The sequence below is a fragment of the Macrobrachium rosenbergii genome, chromosome 37 (genome assembly GCF_040412425.1).
Source record: "Macrobrachium rosenbergii isolate ZJJX-2024 chromosome 37, ASM4041242v1, whole genome shotgun sequence".
Lineage (NCBI taxonomy): Eukaryota > Metazoa > Arthropoda > Malacostraca > Decapoda > Palaemonidae > Macrobrachium > Macrobrachium rosenbergii.
This window is the reverse complement of record NC_089777.1, coordinates 45,579,173-45,599,934: the sequence shown is the minus strand read 5'-3', so window position 1 is coordinate 45,599,934 and position 20,762 is coordinate 45,579,173. Positions and strand designations below refer to the sequence as shown.

Genomic DNA, 20,762 nt, shown 5'->3' with positions numbered 1-20,762 from the left:
GTTAAAAGAAATATTAGAAAAAATGTGTAACTCCAAAAAAGTTACTGCATCTCCTGACCTCAATAAATTTACGCAAATATTTTACAATAGATATACTCAGAATTTGTTACTGATTTTAGTCTCATTTGTTATGATATTGTGTGAGCTGTAATTATAATTTTACAAAATAAAATAAAACAAATTATTAGAAAAAATATGTATATCTTGGTAAAGTTTACAAGTGTTTTGTGAAAGAGGTCCCACACAGGGTTGTAAATAATCACTTTCAACCTCCGGTGGAAGGTAGGGAAGACTTTTTCGAATTTTCCTTCTTACACCATGTGCATTTGCATATCTTCATCTTTCCATTGATGTGTTTTTTCTTAAATTGGCCAACCTTAAAGTTTGCCCGGTCATGGGGTGTGCATGATATATAACTAGCCCACCCCTTAAGGGGTAATAGTTCCAACACCAAATATACCTTAAACTATCATCTTAAAACACTAATATCACTTCAAAGTCATCTTACAACATTTTACCTTTAAAAATATATGGCTTGCAGCTATGAGTGAACACGCCTACAACTGTTACTCTTATTAAGGCAAAAACTAACCAAGTTATCCCTATATTCAGGCTCATACATTTTCTTTTATACATTAGTATTCAAGCCTTACCATTTTCTATTAATGCAGATAGTGGTGACATTGGTGTATTCTCAAGTACAGGGAACAGTGAAGTATTCTACTAAATATTTAAATATCCATTGAAAAAAATATACAAAATAATGAGGTTTAAGATTACGTAAATCACACAGGTACTAACCAGTGATGAATATTGGGTAAATTTTTAGAAAGAGGAACCAGCCCAAAATGACATGAAAATATGTTTTTCTAGGTGATTTTGATGTGTTTTGCACGAATATCACCTTCATTTTCCTCGGAAATTAATGGTTTTAGACTTTAGTCGGAGCGCCTACAGTTTCCCGGGCCCACTCAACCGCCGACCGAAATCGGCGGAAGAACACCAAAACCAACATGTCGTCCTGTTTATGTGTGCTGTCAGTAAGGCCGTGGCGGAACGCGCCGCGCCTTATCCGCATATTTAAAGATTCTTGGCAAGCACGACATTTTCTGGCAAGAGGTAATGTTAGCTGCGCTCTAGCCACAGGGTTACAGTAAGGCCGTGGCGGAACGGCGCCGCGCCTTATCCGCATATTTAAAGATTCTTGGCAAGCACGACAATGTTGGTTTGGTGTTCTTCCGCCGATTTGGTTGGCGGTCGAGTGGGCCTTGGGAAACTGTAGGTGCTCTGAGTAAAGTCTAAAACCGTTAATTTCCGAGGAAAATGAAGGTGATATTCGTGCAAAACACATCAAAATCACCTAGAAAAACATATTTTCATGTCATTTTGGGCTGGTTCCTCTTTCTAAAATAATACCGAATATTGTTTGATGAATTAGCTGTGCAGTCACAAGCTTTGTGTTTGGAATTCCTGGGGGGATGGTTTTAGGGCAAACATTTAATACACTTTATTGATATTTTGCTGTTTTTACATTAATATTAATATTTGAAAATTAATCATTCACTTTTGTCATAAAAAATGTGCTGTATTTAGTCACAAAAATACAGTAAAATGAAAATAGAACAACAGGACAGGTTCAGCAGACATTGAAAACCTAACATTTCATTCGGAGGCAGTCCCGCCTTTCTACAAACTACCCACGTATTTTAGATATGCTCTGCTATCATTGTAAAACATTAATATATTCAGAATCATCTTACAACACTGCAAAATATCAATAAAATGCACAGTATACTGGGTACATGTGCAAAATATCAGCCTTGTCATGCTCAGTACCTTGTACTGTATTTGATGCACATATGACCCAACATCTCTGCCCAGCTTCCCTCTACTGCTCGAGCATTTTGCTGTGTGTCTGTATACTTTCTGTGCCTTTGTTGGGAGTGTTAATCTGTGTAGTCATGCCCCAAGATGCCTCCTAAACGCCCTGCTCCTTCTAAGGCTTCTGGCAAAAAGCCTAAGCACCAGAGGAAGGTCATGACCCTCCAGGATTTGGAAGAGTTAACGAAGTCTGCCAGCAAGGAAGAAGACACGCCAGGTTCAGGGAACGAGCAGGAGGATGAGGACCTGTCTTTGGAACGTCTGTGCCGACTTAACAGAATAGTTAAGGAGGTGCAGGAGATGGCTGAGGCATGAGATCCTAATAGGCAACACTCCATAGTCTTTTCATATGCCCTTGATGGGATTTGGGCGCCCCATAGAAACCTCCTTGTCAGCATGAAGAAGCAGCAACAGCAGCTGCTTATTACTATGAAGAAGGACCTTCCAAAGCCCCTAAAGAAGTGCCTGAAGGAGAGCCTGAGGAAGGGGAAGAGGCACCCCCAGAGATGTAATTCCTCTGCTTTGCTGTGCAGTCATATCTTCATCGTCATTCATCAGACTGCGCAGCTAATTCATCATTATCATCATCTTCAGCCAACATTCATCATTGGTGAGTACTCGTATCGTTTATGTAATCTTAATATTAATATAAAAAAAATTAGTAAATCACTATAACATGTATGAACGTATGCACGCTCTCATTCCATGTCGTCATGAACTTCTTGGATTCTTAGTTTTGTATTTTTATGTTTATGATACAATAATTCATATTTCATTAAAGGATATGTACATTACTTAGAGAGAGAGAATATTCAAGCCATCCAATTTTCTTTTTACAGTAGATAGGGGAAACTTTGGGAATTCACAAGTAGAGTTAAGTACTGTATCTAAATATTTAAATTTGCTTTGAAAAAAAAAAAAAATTTTATTGATATTTTGCTGTTTACACTAATATTAATATTTGAAAATTAGTAAATCATTTTTTATCATAAAAAATGTATTTCGTCATAAAAATAACATGAAAATATAGTAATTGGTGAATATTGCTTTATGAAAAAATCTGTGTACTGTATTAGTGAATCTTCCGCAATATATTTGGAGATATGTTCCATAGAAAAATCCATGATTAACTGAAGCCGTGAATGCTGGACCACGATATAGCGGGGGTCTACTTTTTCTTTACTTTGTAACCTTCCTTTCATCTGTGTGTCATTTGTGTCCAGACAATGCGTTAATAAACGTGAAAGTGCCTGGTACTGAACTTCTGCCTGTCATATTCCTGTGGGATTTGCTTTTTATACCAGTATATATATAAAAATTAAAAAAGCAACTTTGAAAAATTCAAACAGAGAGAGAGAGAGTGTTTGAATTTTTCAAAGTCGCTTTAATTTTTATAATAGAAATTCAGATATATATATATATTATATATATATATATATATATATATATATATATATATATATATATATATATATATATATATATATATATATATATATATATACATATATATAAAGGTAAAGAAGATGAACTGCAGTGTGGAAATCATAGAGATATATATATATATATATATATATATATATATATATATATATATATATATATATATATATATATATATATATATATATATATATATATATATATATATATATATAGGTAAAGTAAAAGATGAACTGCAGTGTGGAAATCATAGGAGAGTAAGGTTGCATGAGCATTAAGTAATCCTTCAGTTATCCCGATTGCCATTATATGAAACTTCGACATTATCGGACACACACACAGTACCAGGGACCAAGGTCCCAAAGACATATATAGATATACTGTAGATATATATATATCCATAAATCTTTGTGACCTTGGTCCCTGGTACAGTGTGTTCGATAATGTCGAGTTTCGTATAATGGCTATCCGGATAATTGAAGGATTACTTAATGCTCATGCAACCTTATTCTTCTACGATTTCCACACTGCAGTTCATCTTCTTTACTTTTATATATATATATATATATATATATATATATATATATATATATATATATATATATATATATATATATATATATATATATATATATATATATATATATATATGTATATATATATATATATATTATATATATATATATATATATATATATATATATATATATATATATATATAATATATATATATATATATATATATATATATATATATATATATATATATATATATATATATATATATATATATGTATATGCATATATATATATATATATATATATATATATATATATATATATATATATATATATATATATAAAGTGAATCTCATAGGAAAATGACAGGCAGAAGTTCAGTACCAAGCACTTTCACATTTATTAACGCATCGTCTGGGCACAAATGAGACACAGATGAAAGGAAGGTTACAAAGTAAACAAAAAGAACAAGAATACCAGATAGTCAGCTGTCAAAGGGTAATAAACAGAAAGATAATCCAGGATAATCCGAGATCAAGTAGTCACAAACTAAAACATAGGCCTAACTACAAGAGATACGAAAGTTTAGCCATACAAAATCCAATAACATGAATAAAATTGAATACCAGATGGTTAATTGCCAAGGAGTAATAAACAAAAGGGTAGCCCAGGAAAATCTGGGATCACGCCGTCACAAACTAGAACCAAATACTTAACATAAGAGATGTGGAATCTTACCCATTCAAATTGCAGAAAACATGTATAATACTGAATACTAATTTTGCTTATGTTTAAACTTAATGCCTTCATAATTAAAAAAGTTGTTGATAAATATAAGCAAAATTAGTATCCAGTTTTATACATGTTTCTGCAATTGAATGGGTAAGATTCCACATCTCTTATGCTGAGTATTTGGTTCTAGTTTGTGACCACGTGATCCCGGATTTTCCTGGGTTACCCTTTTGTTTATTACCCCTTGGCAATTGACCATCTAGTATTCAATTTTATTCATGTTTTTGGATTTTGTACAGCTAAACTTTCGTATCTCTTGTAGTTAGGCCTATGTTTTAGTTGTGACTACTTGATCCCAGATTATCCTGGATTATCTTTCTGTTTATTACCCTTTGACAGCTGACCATCTGGTATTCTTGTTCTTTCTGTTTACTTTGTAACCTTCTTTTCATCTGTGTCTCATTTGTGCCCAGACGATGTGTTAATAAACGTGAAAGCGCTTGGCACTGAACTTCTGCCTGTCATTTTCCTGTGGGATTCACTTATACACTGAAGTCACGTGCATCTACTGTGATTTTATAGGCATATATATATATATATATATATATATATATATATATATATATATATATATATATATATATATATATATATATATAATACTGTTTGCACACATATCTCATTATGAAGGCTCTTTTTTCTCACTCTTACGATCCTATCTTTTCCTTTGTCAGGTGATCATATTTAGTTTTCTGGTAATGTATTCTGGAATATGAGTGCACCTCTTACACCTCTGTTTTTAATAATTGTGGTTTTATATTTTTCCAGATGATGGTTGTATATGATAATTTGCGCAAAGAGAAAGAGTGTCCTGTTAAAGGTTGCAGCTTCACCACAACTCACAACAAAGACCTTAATAGACACATTCGCAAGCATACTGGTTAGTAATAAGCAGTACAGTATGTTTGAACTTCATAGGTAGTTTCATTCTCAAATGTTCAGTAGAAGTATAACTCTTATGATATGGTATGTTGCAAATATAAAAAATATTAATTTCTTCTAAAACACATATTCTTCAAGGTACAAAGCTGAGAGAAAATTTGTATTGTACAATATAAGTGTACTTTAAATTTCTGGAGACTTAAGGTAGAAAAATACCAGCCATGTCCTTGAAACAGTACTGCAAAGACATCATAACGTTTAAATACATTTGTATTTGATTTTCATAGAGTTCAAAATTTGTAGTGTAACAAACTCTTATTTCATTCTGCAGTGGTAAAACCAAAGTAAGGGTTCATCTTGATGGCATTAGTGGCCTTGGAAGAGGGCGGTTATGATGGTTAACAATTCATGTCAGGGAATAAGAGTCTGGAAGATTGGTGATGAAGTGAGTTCTTTAGCTAGTGATATGATGGGAATTATTAAAGATTCTTTAGAAGTCTTTGCTGAATTACTCTTTATGCCAGCACCTATAATGAAGTATGTTCAGTACAAGCTCATTCAGTAAGTGTTATTTTGTAAGTGCTTACACTGGATGTGTCAGGATGGCACAAGCTTTAGACATGATTGGGATGATGGAGAACGTGGACCTGGCTGGCTCTTGGTTACTTTGGACATCCTTAAAGCATGTCTAAAGCAATTAGAGAATGCCTAAAATAGCTCTTTTCAAAGGAAATTGTCTTGAGTGAAGAATACAGGTAGCAGTCAGTTAAGTAAAGTCCTTCCATCTTTACAGGGGAAAAACCTTACCGTTGTGACGTTTGTGGTACGTGTTTTTCTCGGAGTGATAAATTGAAAGTTCACACTAGAATTCACACTAATGTTAAACCGTACTGGTGCCAGCACCCAAACTGTCAGTATCGATCTATTGACTCAGGTAGCTTGAGAAAACACATGAGGACACACACAAATGAACGCCCTTACAGGTGAGTTGATATTCCTTATTTTTTTTTTATATCATATACTGTATTGGCACTGTGTTATTTTGCAGTGCACACTGATGTGTTTTATACACTAAATATTTGTCTTTATTTTACATTTAGGTTTTGTCACTAAACAAAATACAAACCATAATGTTTTAAATAAGGTATAAAAGTAACCACAAAAATATGTAAATGTATAAGTGCTTGAAGATTAATTTATTCATAGGCCTTGTGAAGTGAGTGAATTTTCAAAGTTGTGATAGGCCTTAGTTTGCTGGTTGCACCTCCATGCAAACATTCCCTTCTTTTCTTTAAGAATGAATTTTCCCCTTATAGTATGTGCTGTACTGTATTGTTTGTTAACAATGAATATCACATTCATGGAGATGTTGTGAAGTATCTTTCTTCATTTAAATTAACAATGAATAACACATTCATGGAGATGCTAAGAAGTATCTTTCTTCATTTAAATTCTAATAATAGTGCAGTTACTCAAGTTTTTAAGTAAAAAATTTATTTTTAAAGAAAATTTTCATATTCGATACCATAAGTAGAAGTGTAAGGAAAAGAAGTCATATAAGAAATAATAAGTTTGTTGATTTTCATGAGCTCGTACATGAAAGAAAAAAAATACTCTTGTATATAATTTATGGATAATTCTGTAGAAATACAGGCAAAAGTTTGGGATTGAAATAAAGCAAAGCCAAACATTACTTGATTATGTTAAAACAAAGAACTTTTTACTATAGTCTTGAATAGAATTTAATAATTGATCTGCTTGAATATAACCTTAATAACCTAAATTGGATTTTATAAATTGATAATATTAGATAATTAGTGCTTAATTGGTATGAAATTTTAATCATGAATTCGTTGATTACCTGAATATCTCAAAATTAATACACAGACTAGTTTCAATGTTGATTTTCCCTTTAAATTTACACCATAAGATGTTCATGTGCTAAAAAAAATGAGGTAATATTACTTTTGATGACACTAAAACGGCCAAGAACTTAAATATTAGAAATGTAGAAGATGTGCCATATTCATGTGGAAATAATAGTTTTAAAGATGATGTCCATAAACATGTTGTAGCAGGCAATCTAGATGTTCTTAATACTGTAATGATACTGTTATTAGTATTTTTAAACTTAGCCCTAAATTCAGACCCCTACCAAAATTAAATAAAAATATAATTATTTTTAATAAAAGTAATAGAATAAATATATATATATTATATTAGACATATATATACATATATACTATATATATATATATATATATATATATATATATATATATATATATATATATATATATATATATATATATATATATATATATATAATATATACATATACATATAGTATATATTACATATGAATTAAGTATGTCTATAAACAATCAATTAAACTTTTGTAGATCAGTATTAGACCTTTCAAAGTTATTACTAGATTCTATTTCTGAGATGAAAACTTGAGCATATTTTTTACATATACCGGTAAATTCAAAATTACTATTATCCATATCTGCAGGTAATATCACATATTTCTTCAGAATATCCTTTTTTTTTTTTTAGTTCAGACTGATGGCACACAGAAAGTTAGTTGAAGTATTCTTAATTTTATTAGCAATATTTTTTTTATCAGTTTATATAAACTACAAAATTTTTATATTAAATTTACATATAAAATATATATATATATATATATATATATATATATATATATATATATATATATATATATATATATATATTGTATATATATATATATATTAATCATGAAGATTTGTGTTGTTTTAATTCTTTATTGGTCTGACGTAAAATAAATCACAATCCATACAAGGACTTTGTATACAATATTGCTATCTTCTCAGGTGCTATTTTTTTTATATGCATCTTTTTGATATTATATGTGAAGGTACATTTGTATTAAACATTTTTAAAAAAGGTTGTACAGCTTTAAGTCCAAGAAAATGTGGCAAACAAAGGGTGTATGAGGACCTCTTTTTTTTTTCCCTCCAATTTTTCATAGAAGGTCTTTATAGCTTTATTATAACAGATATTCATGCTGTGGGTTGGGTAGCATAGATCTCTTCCTATTTTTCTGATGTTTTTGAATTCTTGATCTGGAAACTCAGACTGACTATTCGCAAGGCTTGAAGAAACATTGATGAAAAAGCTGAAATTTTGATATCTATATGATGCCCTGAATAATCGTGTACATATGTCTAATTTTCTTTTTCCAATAAATACTAAATTTATAATTAAAAGATTCCCTTTTAATATAAATGCCCAAAAAGGTAAACCTTCATCTTTCTCTAGCTCAAGTGTAAATTAGAAGGACTTGATCTGTAAGAGTGACAAATCGTGCCTCTCTTTCCTTGTGTTTCTCCTTTTCAGATGTACATTAATCTTGTCATGTATTTTACCTGTCTTTATTTCAGATTCTTTGTGTACCTCATTTTATGCATTATTGTACGGCCTTTCTGCTGATATGTATATCTACCTTTTATATGTCATGTAACAATGTCCCACGTTTTTATGCTTGCTAGAAAACACAAATCCTGTAGGACGTATGGGGTGGGGTCTCAGGTCGCCCGCTACCTTTCCGTCCGCTTTTTGTCTTATAAACACGTGTCGAGAATAATAAAGAATCAGTCTTTCACTTCTGACTTTTTTTGAAGCCTCACACTGGTGACCCCAGGTCAGGGACAGGTAGCGCGGTTTTAGCCCAGCCATTGACGGACTAACTACGACCGCACCATCAGAGAGCCCTTAGCAGACTAACTATGGTGTAAAGTTTAGGCCTCTGATAACACCCTACCTGACAGAAACCATGCCATTAATGGATTAACTACGAAAGCGTACTGAAAAAGGGCACGTTTTGGCACTTCATTCGACTTCTCGAACAAATCTGTACCATTAACAGACTCAATATGGTGTCCCACATTTTGGTGCATGAGCAGTCAAGATGTCAGAAGTAGAACCTCAATGTGAACCCACAAGCGTCGTCTGCACGCCGCTCTCACTAACAAAGCCAGACACAGTCAAACTTACCCGTTCTCATGCCAAAAACATGGCATTATGGTTCCCGCACGCAGACGCCGCATTTTCTGCATGGTGTGCATCTCAGACGATGCTACAAAATCAGACATAGTCATGACAGCGCTCCCAGAAGAAGTATTCAATAGAATCTCCCTCTGGCTAGATGCGCAACCAGACAAAGTCACATACACAGACTTAAAAACAAACTGCTTTGAATTCCTACCCATGCCCATGTCCGAGAGAGTGCAGTGTGCATTCGACCTGTTATCCCAGCCCCTCAGAGCTAGATCACCCAGGGAAGCCTGGGACCAGCTGCAGGGGTTAATAATACAACCAGGTCGTGATTTTAAGAATGGGAGGAAGAGAACAACTGACCTGACAAAAGCAATCTTCCTTTGGTGCCTCCTGCAGGAAGTTCGGCGCCAGATAAGGGACGCAGAGAACCTGGACATGGATGCCTTAGTCGACGGCGCCCAGAAACTATACAAGGCCACCAAGGCCTCGACACACGCCGCCTCCCTGGGAGCCTGCAACCTTTCGGAGGAAGACAGCGACGACGACGGAGACATCAACACCGTTTATAAGAAGAGACCGCTATTCAGAGAGCACAGGACATGGCCAAACCTGGCATGCTGTTTCTACCATAGAAAGTTTGGGACCAATGCCAGAACCTGCAGGCCTCCATGTTCTGTCACAAAAAATGACAAAGGCGGCCACAAATAACAGCTGTGGCCACGAAACCCAACTTCCCCCGCCCAGCAGGGTTTTTCATCACTGACGAGATCTCTTAAACGCTGCCTGCTGGTTGATACGGGGGCAATGCAGTCAGTTTCCCCGTCATCCAGTGAAGGTTTAGAAAAAATACCTGGCTCACTACCTTCCCTCATAGAAGCAAATGGAACTCCCGTCTGCACTTATGGCACAACGACCTGGGCTATCTCAATCCTGGGGTGCAGATACCACTGGCCTTTCGTCTTAGTGGATGTTAAGTTCCCTCTGCTGGGCGCGGATTTCCTAGGGCACCACTGACTCCTAGTCGACGTCGCCAGACAACGTCTCCTCGACACAGGGACGTGCCATTCCCATCAGCTCTCCACCAGACCCGGGATGCTCTTCATATGCTCCGCAGCCCCCAACAGCTACATGTCCCTCCTACAGGAATTCCTGGGCGTGTTCAAACCAGAACTACGCCAGTCACCTGGGGCTTTGGCAAAGCACGGCATCTTCCACCACATCACCACGACTTGCCCACCAACCCATGCCAAGTTCCGACGTCTGTCCCCCCCAGAAGTTACAAGACGCCAAACGGGCCTTCACAGAAATGGAATGCATGTCCGTTTGTAAAAAGGCATCAAACCCGTGGGCGTCCCCTCTCCACATGGTAAAGGATTCCAATGGTTCATGGATGCCCTGCAGGGACTATCGGCACCTGAATTTGGTAACAACACCAGATCACTACCCCTTCCCTAACATGCAAGACCTAACAGGCACCCTCCATGGAGCCAAAATTTTCTCCAAGATGGATCTACTGAAGTCATACTTCCAAGTCCCTGTGCATCCCGACGACGTCTCAAAGACCGCCATCATCACGCCCTTCGGGAGCAACACATCTTCCTATTCCATTTTCGGTCTCAGGAACGCAGGCGCCACCTTCCAGTGCCTGATGGATACCATCTTGGGAGATCTGCCCTCCTGCATCTGCTACATTGACGACATCCTCATTTTTTCCAGGTCCCCAGAGGAACACCTTCGCCATGTCCACGCCGTCGTGAAACGCCTGCAGGACAGTGTATTAGTTGTCAGGTTCGAAAGTGCATCTTCGGGCAAGAAAAAGTAGACTTCCTGGGCCATGAGATTTCCCCAGCAGGAGTGCACCCCACCGTCTCTAAAGAAAAGGCTATAGAAAGTTTCCCAGAACCCCAAACCATCAAGGCCCTTCAGGAATTCCTTGGGATGATAAATTACTACCGGCGCTTCATCCCAGACGTTGCCCACATCATGTACCCCCTGACATCAATCCTGAAGGGGAAACCGAAAACATTAACATGGGAAGCTCTGCAGCAGCAGGCATTCATCCAGACGAAAAGGGCCCTCTCCAGTGCCACCACCTTAACAACTGACCACAACCCCGCCGCTGCCCTCAGGTTGACAACAGAAGCCAGCATCGCCTGCGGTGCAGTACTAGAGCAACTGGTGAACGGCACACCCCAGCCCTTGGCCACCTCCAAGTTCGGTTGCATCATCAACTACGTCCCTGGCAAGAAAAACCCATTGGCTGATGCTCTGTCAAGAATAGAGATCAATTCCCTTCACCTTGGTATCGACTACGAAGACCTCGCGAAGGAACAAGCAGCCGTTCCGGAGACAGCAGACTACAGGACAGCAGTGACAGTTCTCAAATGGGAAGATGTGCCCTTAGCAAACTCGGACATAACTCTCCTCTGCGACACCAGCACAGGCTGCCCACGCCCCCTGGTTCCCGCATCAAGGAGGAAACAAGTGTTCGACATCATCCATGACCTCTCCCATCTATCGGGGCGCACAACGGCACGCCTCATGACTGACAAGTTCGTCTGGCACGGCATCAACAAGGACGTCCGCCGGTGGGCAAGGAGCTGCATCCCGTGCCAGATGAGCAAAACATCCCGGCACACTGAATCCGGACAAGTAGCTTTCACGGTAGATATAATATTTAAAAAATCCATATGTGAAGGTATCTAATCAGAAAGGAGGATGTGTAAACAATTTTCCCTCCTACTATCTGGGATAGAACAGCAGACGATAGTGGAATTTTATCTTTTTGGCTGTTGTTGAAGTAATAGGAACCAGTGCCTGTTTGGCCAATTTGGGGCTATTAAGTAAACTGTACCTTTAAAGGTTAGGAGTTTGCTCAAAACCTTCAAAATCTGGGACAATGGAGGAAAAAGATATATCGTCCTCTACTTGTTCTAGTCTTGTAGGAAGGCATCTCTTGCTAATGCTTGATTTCCAAGTTCGGAGACACATACTTGGAGTTTGTGATTCTTGTATGTTGTGAACAGGTCCACTTCCAGTTGTGTAAGCATGTTGGCTATTGTGTGGAAAGAGTGGTTGTCCAACATCCACTCTGTTGAGGCTGTCGTTTTCTTGATAGAGAGTCTGCTATTGAGTTGAGAGACCCTCTGAGGTGAATTGCAGAGAGATGCCACTTCTTTACTTGTGCCATCCGAAGGATGGGTAGCCTTAGCATGTTGAGAGGAGGTGAGACTTTGACAAACTTAAAGAATTACTTAATAATGCCAAGGAACCTACTTTAATAGTAGGTGATATTAATGCTCACAACCCAATGTGGGACTGTAATTGTACAGATGCAAATAGAGCAAGAAGTAAAATAGAAGAATTCATAGATTCATATGACATGTGCTGTATAAATGATAACAAAATCAGCACATATTTTTCTAAAACGCATGGAACATTTTCCTCAATCAACTTAACTCCATGTTTTTAACTCCATGTACAACAAACATAGTTGACAGATTGGATTGGAATACAGTTGACGACTTGCATACAAGGGATCATTTTCCAATATTAATTTCATTATTATAAAATAATTCCACCAAGCATGTCCCCCAATATAACATTTATAAAGTAGATTTGGAGCTATATGAATTCCACTGTAGGAATATCCCACCATTTGAATATTTAAAAGACCATAATGAAACTAATAAATTTCTTGTTGATTTCATTAAAAATGCTGTTGATAAAGCAATACCAAAATCCAAATCTCATCCAACAAAACACAAAGTCTCATGGTGGTCTGAAAAATTAACAGAATTAATGAAAATAAAACACCAAATTGGAAAATGATTAGATAATTTGAATAGAAAATTCAGTAAAATAAACAAAACATTACCGATATTAGAAGGAACTTTACAAAAACTGACTACATTATTATTAGAAATTGATACATTAAAACCTCTATATAGCAAAATACCTGCAAAATTTAAAAGAGAAGTAATTCAGGAAGAATCATTTCATGGAGGAAATGTATATCAGATTTCTAATAATACTTCCATACAAAAATATGGGAAAAATTCAGGAAAATAAATGGTACCCATGTTAAACCACCCCAGACATGCCATAATAAAAGTTGGGAAAAGAATACTTGATCCTAAAGAAATAAGTAATGTAACAGGTGAAAATTTAGCAAAAGTAAGTAGCAACAAAAATTTAGATGAGCATTTCCCAAGGGAAAAATAAATAGAATTAATAACAATAAATTTTGAAACAATAGATGTATATTGTAATAGAAAATGTAATAAGGGAGAGTTAGAATTTGCTCTGTTGAACAGCAATAAATCTGCCCCTGGAAGTGACAGTATTTGTTTTGAAATGGTCTGCCATTTAGCACCTTTAGCAAAGACATACTTATTAGAGTTTTATAATCATTTATGGCTTCGAAATTTATTTCCAGATGAATGGTGTAAAGCTATAATTATTCCTGTCCCCAAACCTGGAAAAGATCCCAGTAATGTAAACAATTACAGACCAATTTCTTTAACAAGTTGTTTATGCAGGTTACTAGAGAAAATGGTAAATGCTCAGCTAACATGGCACATTCGAGAAAATAAAATTTTGACTCCCACTCAATTTGGGTCACAATGTAACAGATCTACACTGGATTCGTTGTCTAACTTGGAAGACCACATACGAAGAGGATTTGAATGAAGACAAATTACTATAGCCATCTTTTTTGAAATTGAAAAGGCATATGATATTACATGGAGATGTGCAATGTTAGAAATGTTACATAAAAACAGCATCCGTGTACATTTACCTAGGTTTATCCAAACCTTTTTAACAAATCGCACTCGAAAATGGTGTTCCACAAGGAAGCGTCCTTGCTGACACACTGTTTACTTTAGCAATAAACGATATCAGTAGTAATCTACCAATCAGAATTAAAAGTAACTTGCATATGGATGATTTTGCCATATATTATTCAGCATCTCGCAGAAAACATGCAGAGTGAATCATTAATAAAACTATAATAAAAATAGATGAATGGGCCTCATCTGTAGGCTTTAAATTTTCTTTACAAAAAACTTGGAAAGTAATGTTTTATAAAAATAAAAATTGGAAAAAAGGTGAAAAAATAGATTTAAAAATCAGAAATCATTCCATACCAATTGGCCAAACAGCAAAATTTTTGGGATTAATATTTGATACTCACGTAAACTTGAAAGCCCTCATAACATACATGAAATCAAAATGTAAAAGATCATTAAATCTAATTAAAAATAAAAAGTGGAAAAAAGGTGAAGAAATAGATTTAAAAATCAGAAATCATTCCATACCAATTGGCCAACAGCAAAATTTTTGGGATTAGTATTTGATATTCACATAAACTGGAAAGCCCACTTAACACACATGAAATCAAAATGTAAAAGAGCATTAAATCTAATTAAAAAAAAACTATCAAACACTACTTGGGGAACCGATAGACATACCCTTACTTTATTGTATAAAGCAACAGTGCTGGCTATCATTGATTATGGAAGCTAAATATATGGCTCGGCCTCAGACGCAACGCTGACAATGTTAGACCCAGTTCATAATGAAGGCCTTAGAATAAGTTCAGGAGCTTTTTGATCATCACCTACGTCTTCTTTACAAGTTGAATGTGGTGAACTACCTCTCCTCTCTCCATAGAGAGCTAGTAACAATGAAGAGTGCTCTGAGAATTCAGGCAAATGATTCTCCAACCAAAAAATTATTTGGATTAAAGATTTGTTTATAAACAATCATCCACCTCCTTTCCCAATTAGAGCTAGAAGATTGTTTGAGTCGCTAAACATAAATATGCAATTACCTTTAATATTAAAATTACCTCCACCTTGGACAATGAATAAAATGAAAATTTGTACACACTTAAAATGTTTATCAAAAAGTTATTCATATACTCCAGAACACCAGTTATTCATATACTCCAGAACACCATAGACAACATACAGTAACATATAATCTGAAAAGGTCCACATTACACAATATACACACCGACAGATCTAAGTCACAGTACGGAGTGGGATATGCTGCAGTATCAGTTCTCTCTACCAGATAGTGCCTCGGTATTTACAGCTGAGTTATGTGCAATAGCATCTGCCATAAAAATAATTAGAGAAGCCTCATGCAATAATTTTCTGATTTATAGTGACTCCTGAAGTGCAATAGAAGCCATTCAAAGCTATAATGAAAAAAATAGTGTCACGGGAGGATTTTTCCCCCACCAAGACATTAAGATACGAGAAAAGAGAGAATAATAATACTACTATACAGATGCTTGTTGTCAGTCTTCTTGCCTGGAGACAGGGTCGGAGAATGGTACTGTGTCATAGTTGACACGATGGGTATGAAGACTACTGACGCCACGCTGCCTGGGAATTAGGGTTGGCCTGTCCTACCTGCTATTACATGATATTCCTTGGGTGTATGGGTCTTATTACTGATGAGGCCAAGCGATGTCTTCCCACTGGGAGGCAATTGAAGTGCTGATTTCCATTTTAGTGGTAAGGTACGATGGTACTGAAGAAAATCCCTGGTACTCAGTTGTTTCTTTATTACTCATTACATCATGCCAAATTTCTCCCAGGCCTAGTCTCCCGGGCTTGGTTAATTTACATAGTCTTCAGAACTCCTGGACTAGATCCAATTTACATATTCTTCAGGACTCCTGGACTAGGTCCCTGGAAATATTCCTTTTATTTAATTTTTATTTCAAGAAAAACAATACAAGTGAGTATTTTAAAACAACAAAAATAACTCTTTATATTGAGAGACCTCAAAAAATATATCAACTACATACTATGGGAACTGCTTTTCCTTCCTAATAGGATAAGTATCAAACATGGAGCAGCCCTGGAATCAATTAATTTACAGTAAGGTGTAAATCATTTGATACTCTACTCCACACAGTACTAAATGTTTGTACACAACATATATCAATGGATAAGACTACCTGAAAGATTTCTGAGAAACACTTAAACTGAGGTAAAACTAGGCTAAGGTGCCTTTCAACAGGATATATTCTAGGCTAGGCCTCTTCAGAAATCGTTAAGGATAGCCTATGCAAAGTTTACATGGCTGATTTTTGACTAGGTTACAATAGGCCACAAGTTAGGTTAGTTTAATGAGGGTATAGGCTAAGTCCTATGTAATTAAGTTTTCATGAACTTTTTATAGATATAGCCTAAGCTATTTGTAACAAAAAATTGTCATAATTCCTCATTCAAACAGGATTAGTCTAGGGTAGGCCTTCTTAAATTACTGTATAGCCTAGTCTAAGATCGTGATCGGCAGTGGAAACTTCCATGAGGAGGTAGGGGTAAACCTAAGATGCCCTGTCGGACGGCCATTTTTGTGGCACCTTTTTAGGCACTGGTATTTACAAAAACTTTATACAAACAAAATACTTATAACTATCTTTTCCTAACGTTTTACAACCCTATCAAATGGCAAGTTACAATTCAAACTAACACAGCAAAAATATCATGACAACTAATGAATGTGAAGAATATTTCACGACTACAAAATTTTCACGTTAAGCGTTGCAATCACGTTTGACTGGGCATGCAACAACGATCCACTTAAATCTTCGTCTGCTACTGTTCTTTCATGATAGTGATCTGTTCCAACTAATGAACTAACGGTAATATTACTACTTTAAAAGCTTACCTTGCAGGGATAGATAATAATTTGTTAAAATAGCCAAAATGAAGGGTGGACCGCTGACGTTCTCTTCACACCAACAGCGTTCCGTCCTTACATGTTTCTTTAGTGTTACCAATATGCAGACGAAAGATTCAGGACAGCATGTACTCCCATACTCAGAGTGAAAGAAAAACAAACAAGGGACTGGGCTCACTGCTATGCATTCGATGTCCCCAACAAAAAATGAAAACATTTTATCGTCCCAGTCACTCTTACAACTGTAGTGTAAAGATATTAGAGGAGGATGATGAATCAATTCCTAAACAAATCACTAAATAATTAAAGGCATATTTTCCCATTACAATAGTATTGTAAAACATATTAAGTTTTCACTCCATAAATTGTATAATAAGGGAAAAAATATTGAAATATGTTGATCCCTGCCCATGTAGGGATTAAGGGAAATGAAGAGGCTGATAAAGCAGCTAAAGGAGCAGTCCACATGACAAGAGCAAATGTAGACAGCCTTATTAGTGACTATATAAGATATATAAAAACAATCATTGTAAGTAAATGGCAAAATATGTGGAATGAAGAACCTGAAAATAATAAATCAAAACTGATAAAATCCAGTGTTGGAAAATGGAGTTGATCATATCAGAGAGAGAGAGAGACACACACACAAGTAATTCTGTTTCTTAATAGGCCATACTTGTTTAGCACATGGATACTTAATGAACAGTCTATGTGACCCCCTCCCAAATGCCCAGATTGCAAAGTAATTTGTTAACAGTTAAGCATGTATTGTGTGAATGTTCAAAATATAACCTGCAGCAATTATCAAATTTTGGAAATAGATCAATAAAAATTTTTTTTGGAATCTTCAACATTTTCAGTAATACCCATATTAATGTTCATGAAAAGCTGTGAGTTAATTGATAAAACATAAAAAATCAATCAATCAGTCTAATGAATTTTAAAGCAAGTAAATTTTAAGATTTCACTCAGTTTATTCTGAATTTTAATATACCTTTTTAGTGAGTGTATATGGAAACATAAGTATAAATGTATTTATTGTGTGAGTGTGTTCCAGTATGAAAGCGGAGCCTTTTTGCAGCTTTTAATTTAATTTTAATTTCCATTCAAGTGACCTATTTGGTCCCAGTGGTAGGCTTCTAGCCTAGTCCTGTCATTTCAACCAAATCCTTTGGGCCAACCCTATGAGAACTGATAGTCAGCTTAGTGGTATGGTTAAACTTTTTTAATAATAAAGTAATGAGATGAGGTGAACGTTATCCTGATCTCATGATGCAGGACATTGCAGTCGTGTTGTCTAGAACCAACAGAATGTGTGTGTCTTCTGGATGTGTGAGTTTTCTGAGACAAAAAGACAGCCATCAGTTCCAGGAAATTGATATGACACTTCCTCAGAGTAGCTGACCACCTCCCTGCTACCTGATGATCCTCCCCATGTCCTCCCCAACCTGTCAACGAGGCATCTGTGTGTATTGTCACTCGTACGTATGGAGGATTTAGGGTGACCTGTTCCACCAGAGATTCCTTCCGGGTCCAAGGCCTAAGTATCTCCCTAACTTTCTGATTCTTTTGGTGAGATCGGCCGCGCATCTTTTTTTACATGCAATAGCCAAAATTTGTTCATGTTTTTCAATTGCAATCTGAGTATTGGATCTATTACTGATGCAAACTGCAGCAGACCCATTGTGCGTTCTAATTGCCGTCTGGAAACACTGGGCTGTGCCAGGAAAATTTTAAGGTTTTTCCTTATTCAGTTCTGAGTTTTGATGAGAGAGAGAACAGGCTGTGAAGAGTATCCCAACACAGCCCCAGCCACTGAAAGCGTCTGCTGGGCGTGAGGTAGGAGTTTTTCAAATTTATTATAAAACCTTTTGACTGGAGTCTGTTGACCAATATGTTGACCACTGCTGTTAGGTTTTTCAAGCACTCTTTTCTTGTGGAACCCCAGATTTAACCAGTCGTATAGGCACGCTATTAGTTATATTCCTTCTTTGCTGAGTTCCCTGGCAACTACTGTTGCTAATTTTGTAAAACCTCATGGGGCTATGTTTAGCTCAAAAGGCATGACTTTGAACCTGTATGTATCTTTCCCTATCCAGAACCCTAGGAAGGTGCAGAAGGGAGCAGCGATAGAGACGTACCAGTATGCATTTTTCAGACCTATAGAAACTGTCCAAGTCCCTTTTGGATGACTGAACGTACTTGGGCAACAGTAGTCATCTGAAACTTTTGGCAAACAATGTACTTGTTCAATGTTGATAGGTCGTGGATCACTCCTTGTTCAGAGGAATTCTTTTTGGGAACACTGAAGAGACGTGCTTGGTGGCAAATATACGCATGTTTCTCTGTGGGACCTTTTAACAGGACCTTCTGCACATAATCTTCCAGAGTTCCAGAAAGGGGTCTGGTTCTTGAAAGAACCCCTTTAAAGGCAGGGTGGATGAGACCATTTCTACCCCAGCCTGATGAGAGCAATGCTGTGTCCCCTAGGAGAAGACTTCCATTCCCTTTGGTGTCTTTGAAACCGACCCCCGACCAAACAATTCCTATTGGTATCTCCCTCTTCCACCTTTTCCCTTGATAGGCATTTTGGGCGTTGCTTTTCCTCTTCCTTTATGAGATGGTTTTTGGACCTTGTGAAAAGGATGTCCTTGCTGATGTGGCTGTTGCTGTCCTTTTGAAGGGGGTTGTCCCCTCTGACCATTTATCTGTTTATGAGGAAAATTTTTGGAGGTGACTGCAGGCTTGTGTGATTTTTTATCAAAATGAGCCTTTTTTGAATTGGGTAAAGGGAAATTTCAGGCTTTTTGTTTCCTGAATTCTTCTTTTCTGAGAAGAGCGTACACTACAATTTTGTTGGCTTGCTTGCTTGATTAGTTGAGTTACAACAGAATCCTCAAACAGGTCCATATAGACGGGGTTAGACTGTAATAAAGCAATCACATTGAGAAGTGACTTGTTGGAGCCTTCCAGTGTTTCCATTCGCACTTTTATGCACCAGTCTAAAAAGTCATAGAGTGCTTCCCATAGGGTTCTCATAAGACTTTTAGTCACAATGGCTAAAAGTGTCCTGGAATCTTCTGGAAGCCTTTTGGTGGCAACTTCTAGCAAGATGGAAGAGGTTAAGATACTAAGGAGAAGAGTCCTAGCACAGAATTCTGACAAAGCTATCTCATCTGAGATTCGTCTGATAGGGGTCTCAAATTGGTGAGTAGCCACACATAGGAGTGGATGTTGGACAACCAATCATTTCAGGCAATGGCCAACATGCTTCACAACTGGAAGTGGACCTGTTCGCCACATACGAGAATCACAGACTCCCCAGTATAAGTGTCTCTGAACTTGGACAAGCTGGAGGCAGTTGATGGGGTGTGCTGGCGTGGACACCCGATTTGCCGCTTTTGTGGAGTCCGTCAAGCTATGCGCCCATCCTGATCAGGTCCAAACGCAGGGGTTCATGCCTCAATGATCTGCCCGCGGACCTCTGGTAGTAG

The 20,762-nt window shown here is 36.6% G+C and overlaps 1 protein-coding gene across 1 annotated transcript in view; it reads left to right on the top strand.

Annotated features, from left to right (window-relative positions):
- The window catches only part of LOC136825227 (uncharacterized), a 595,353-nt gene that overhangs the window by 317,774 nt on the left and 256,817 nt on the right, over positions 1–20,762 (top strand). The window contains exons 11-12 of the mRNA XM_067081250.1: positions 5,404–5,515; positions 6,311–6,500. Of these exons, the coding sequence (XP_066937351.1) occupies positions 5,404–5,515; positions 6,311–6,500 (302 nt within the window). The remainder of the gene's footprint in view (positions 1–5,403; positions 5,516–6,310; positions 6,501–20,762) is intronic.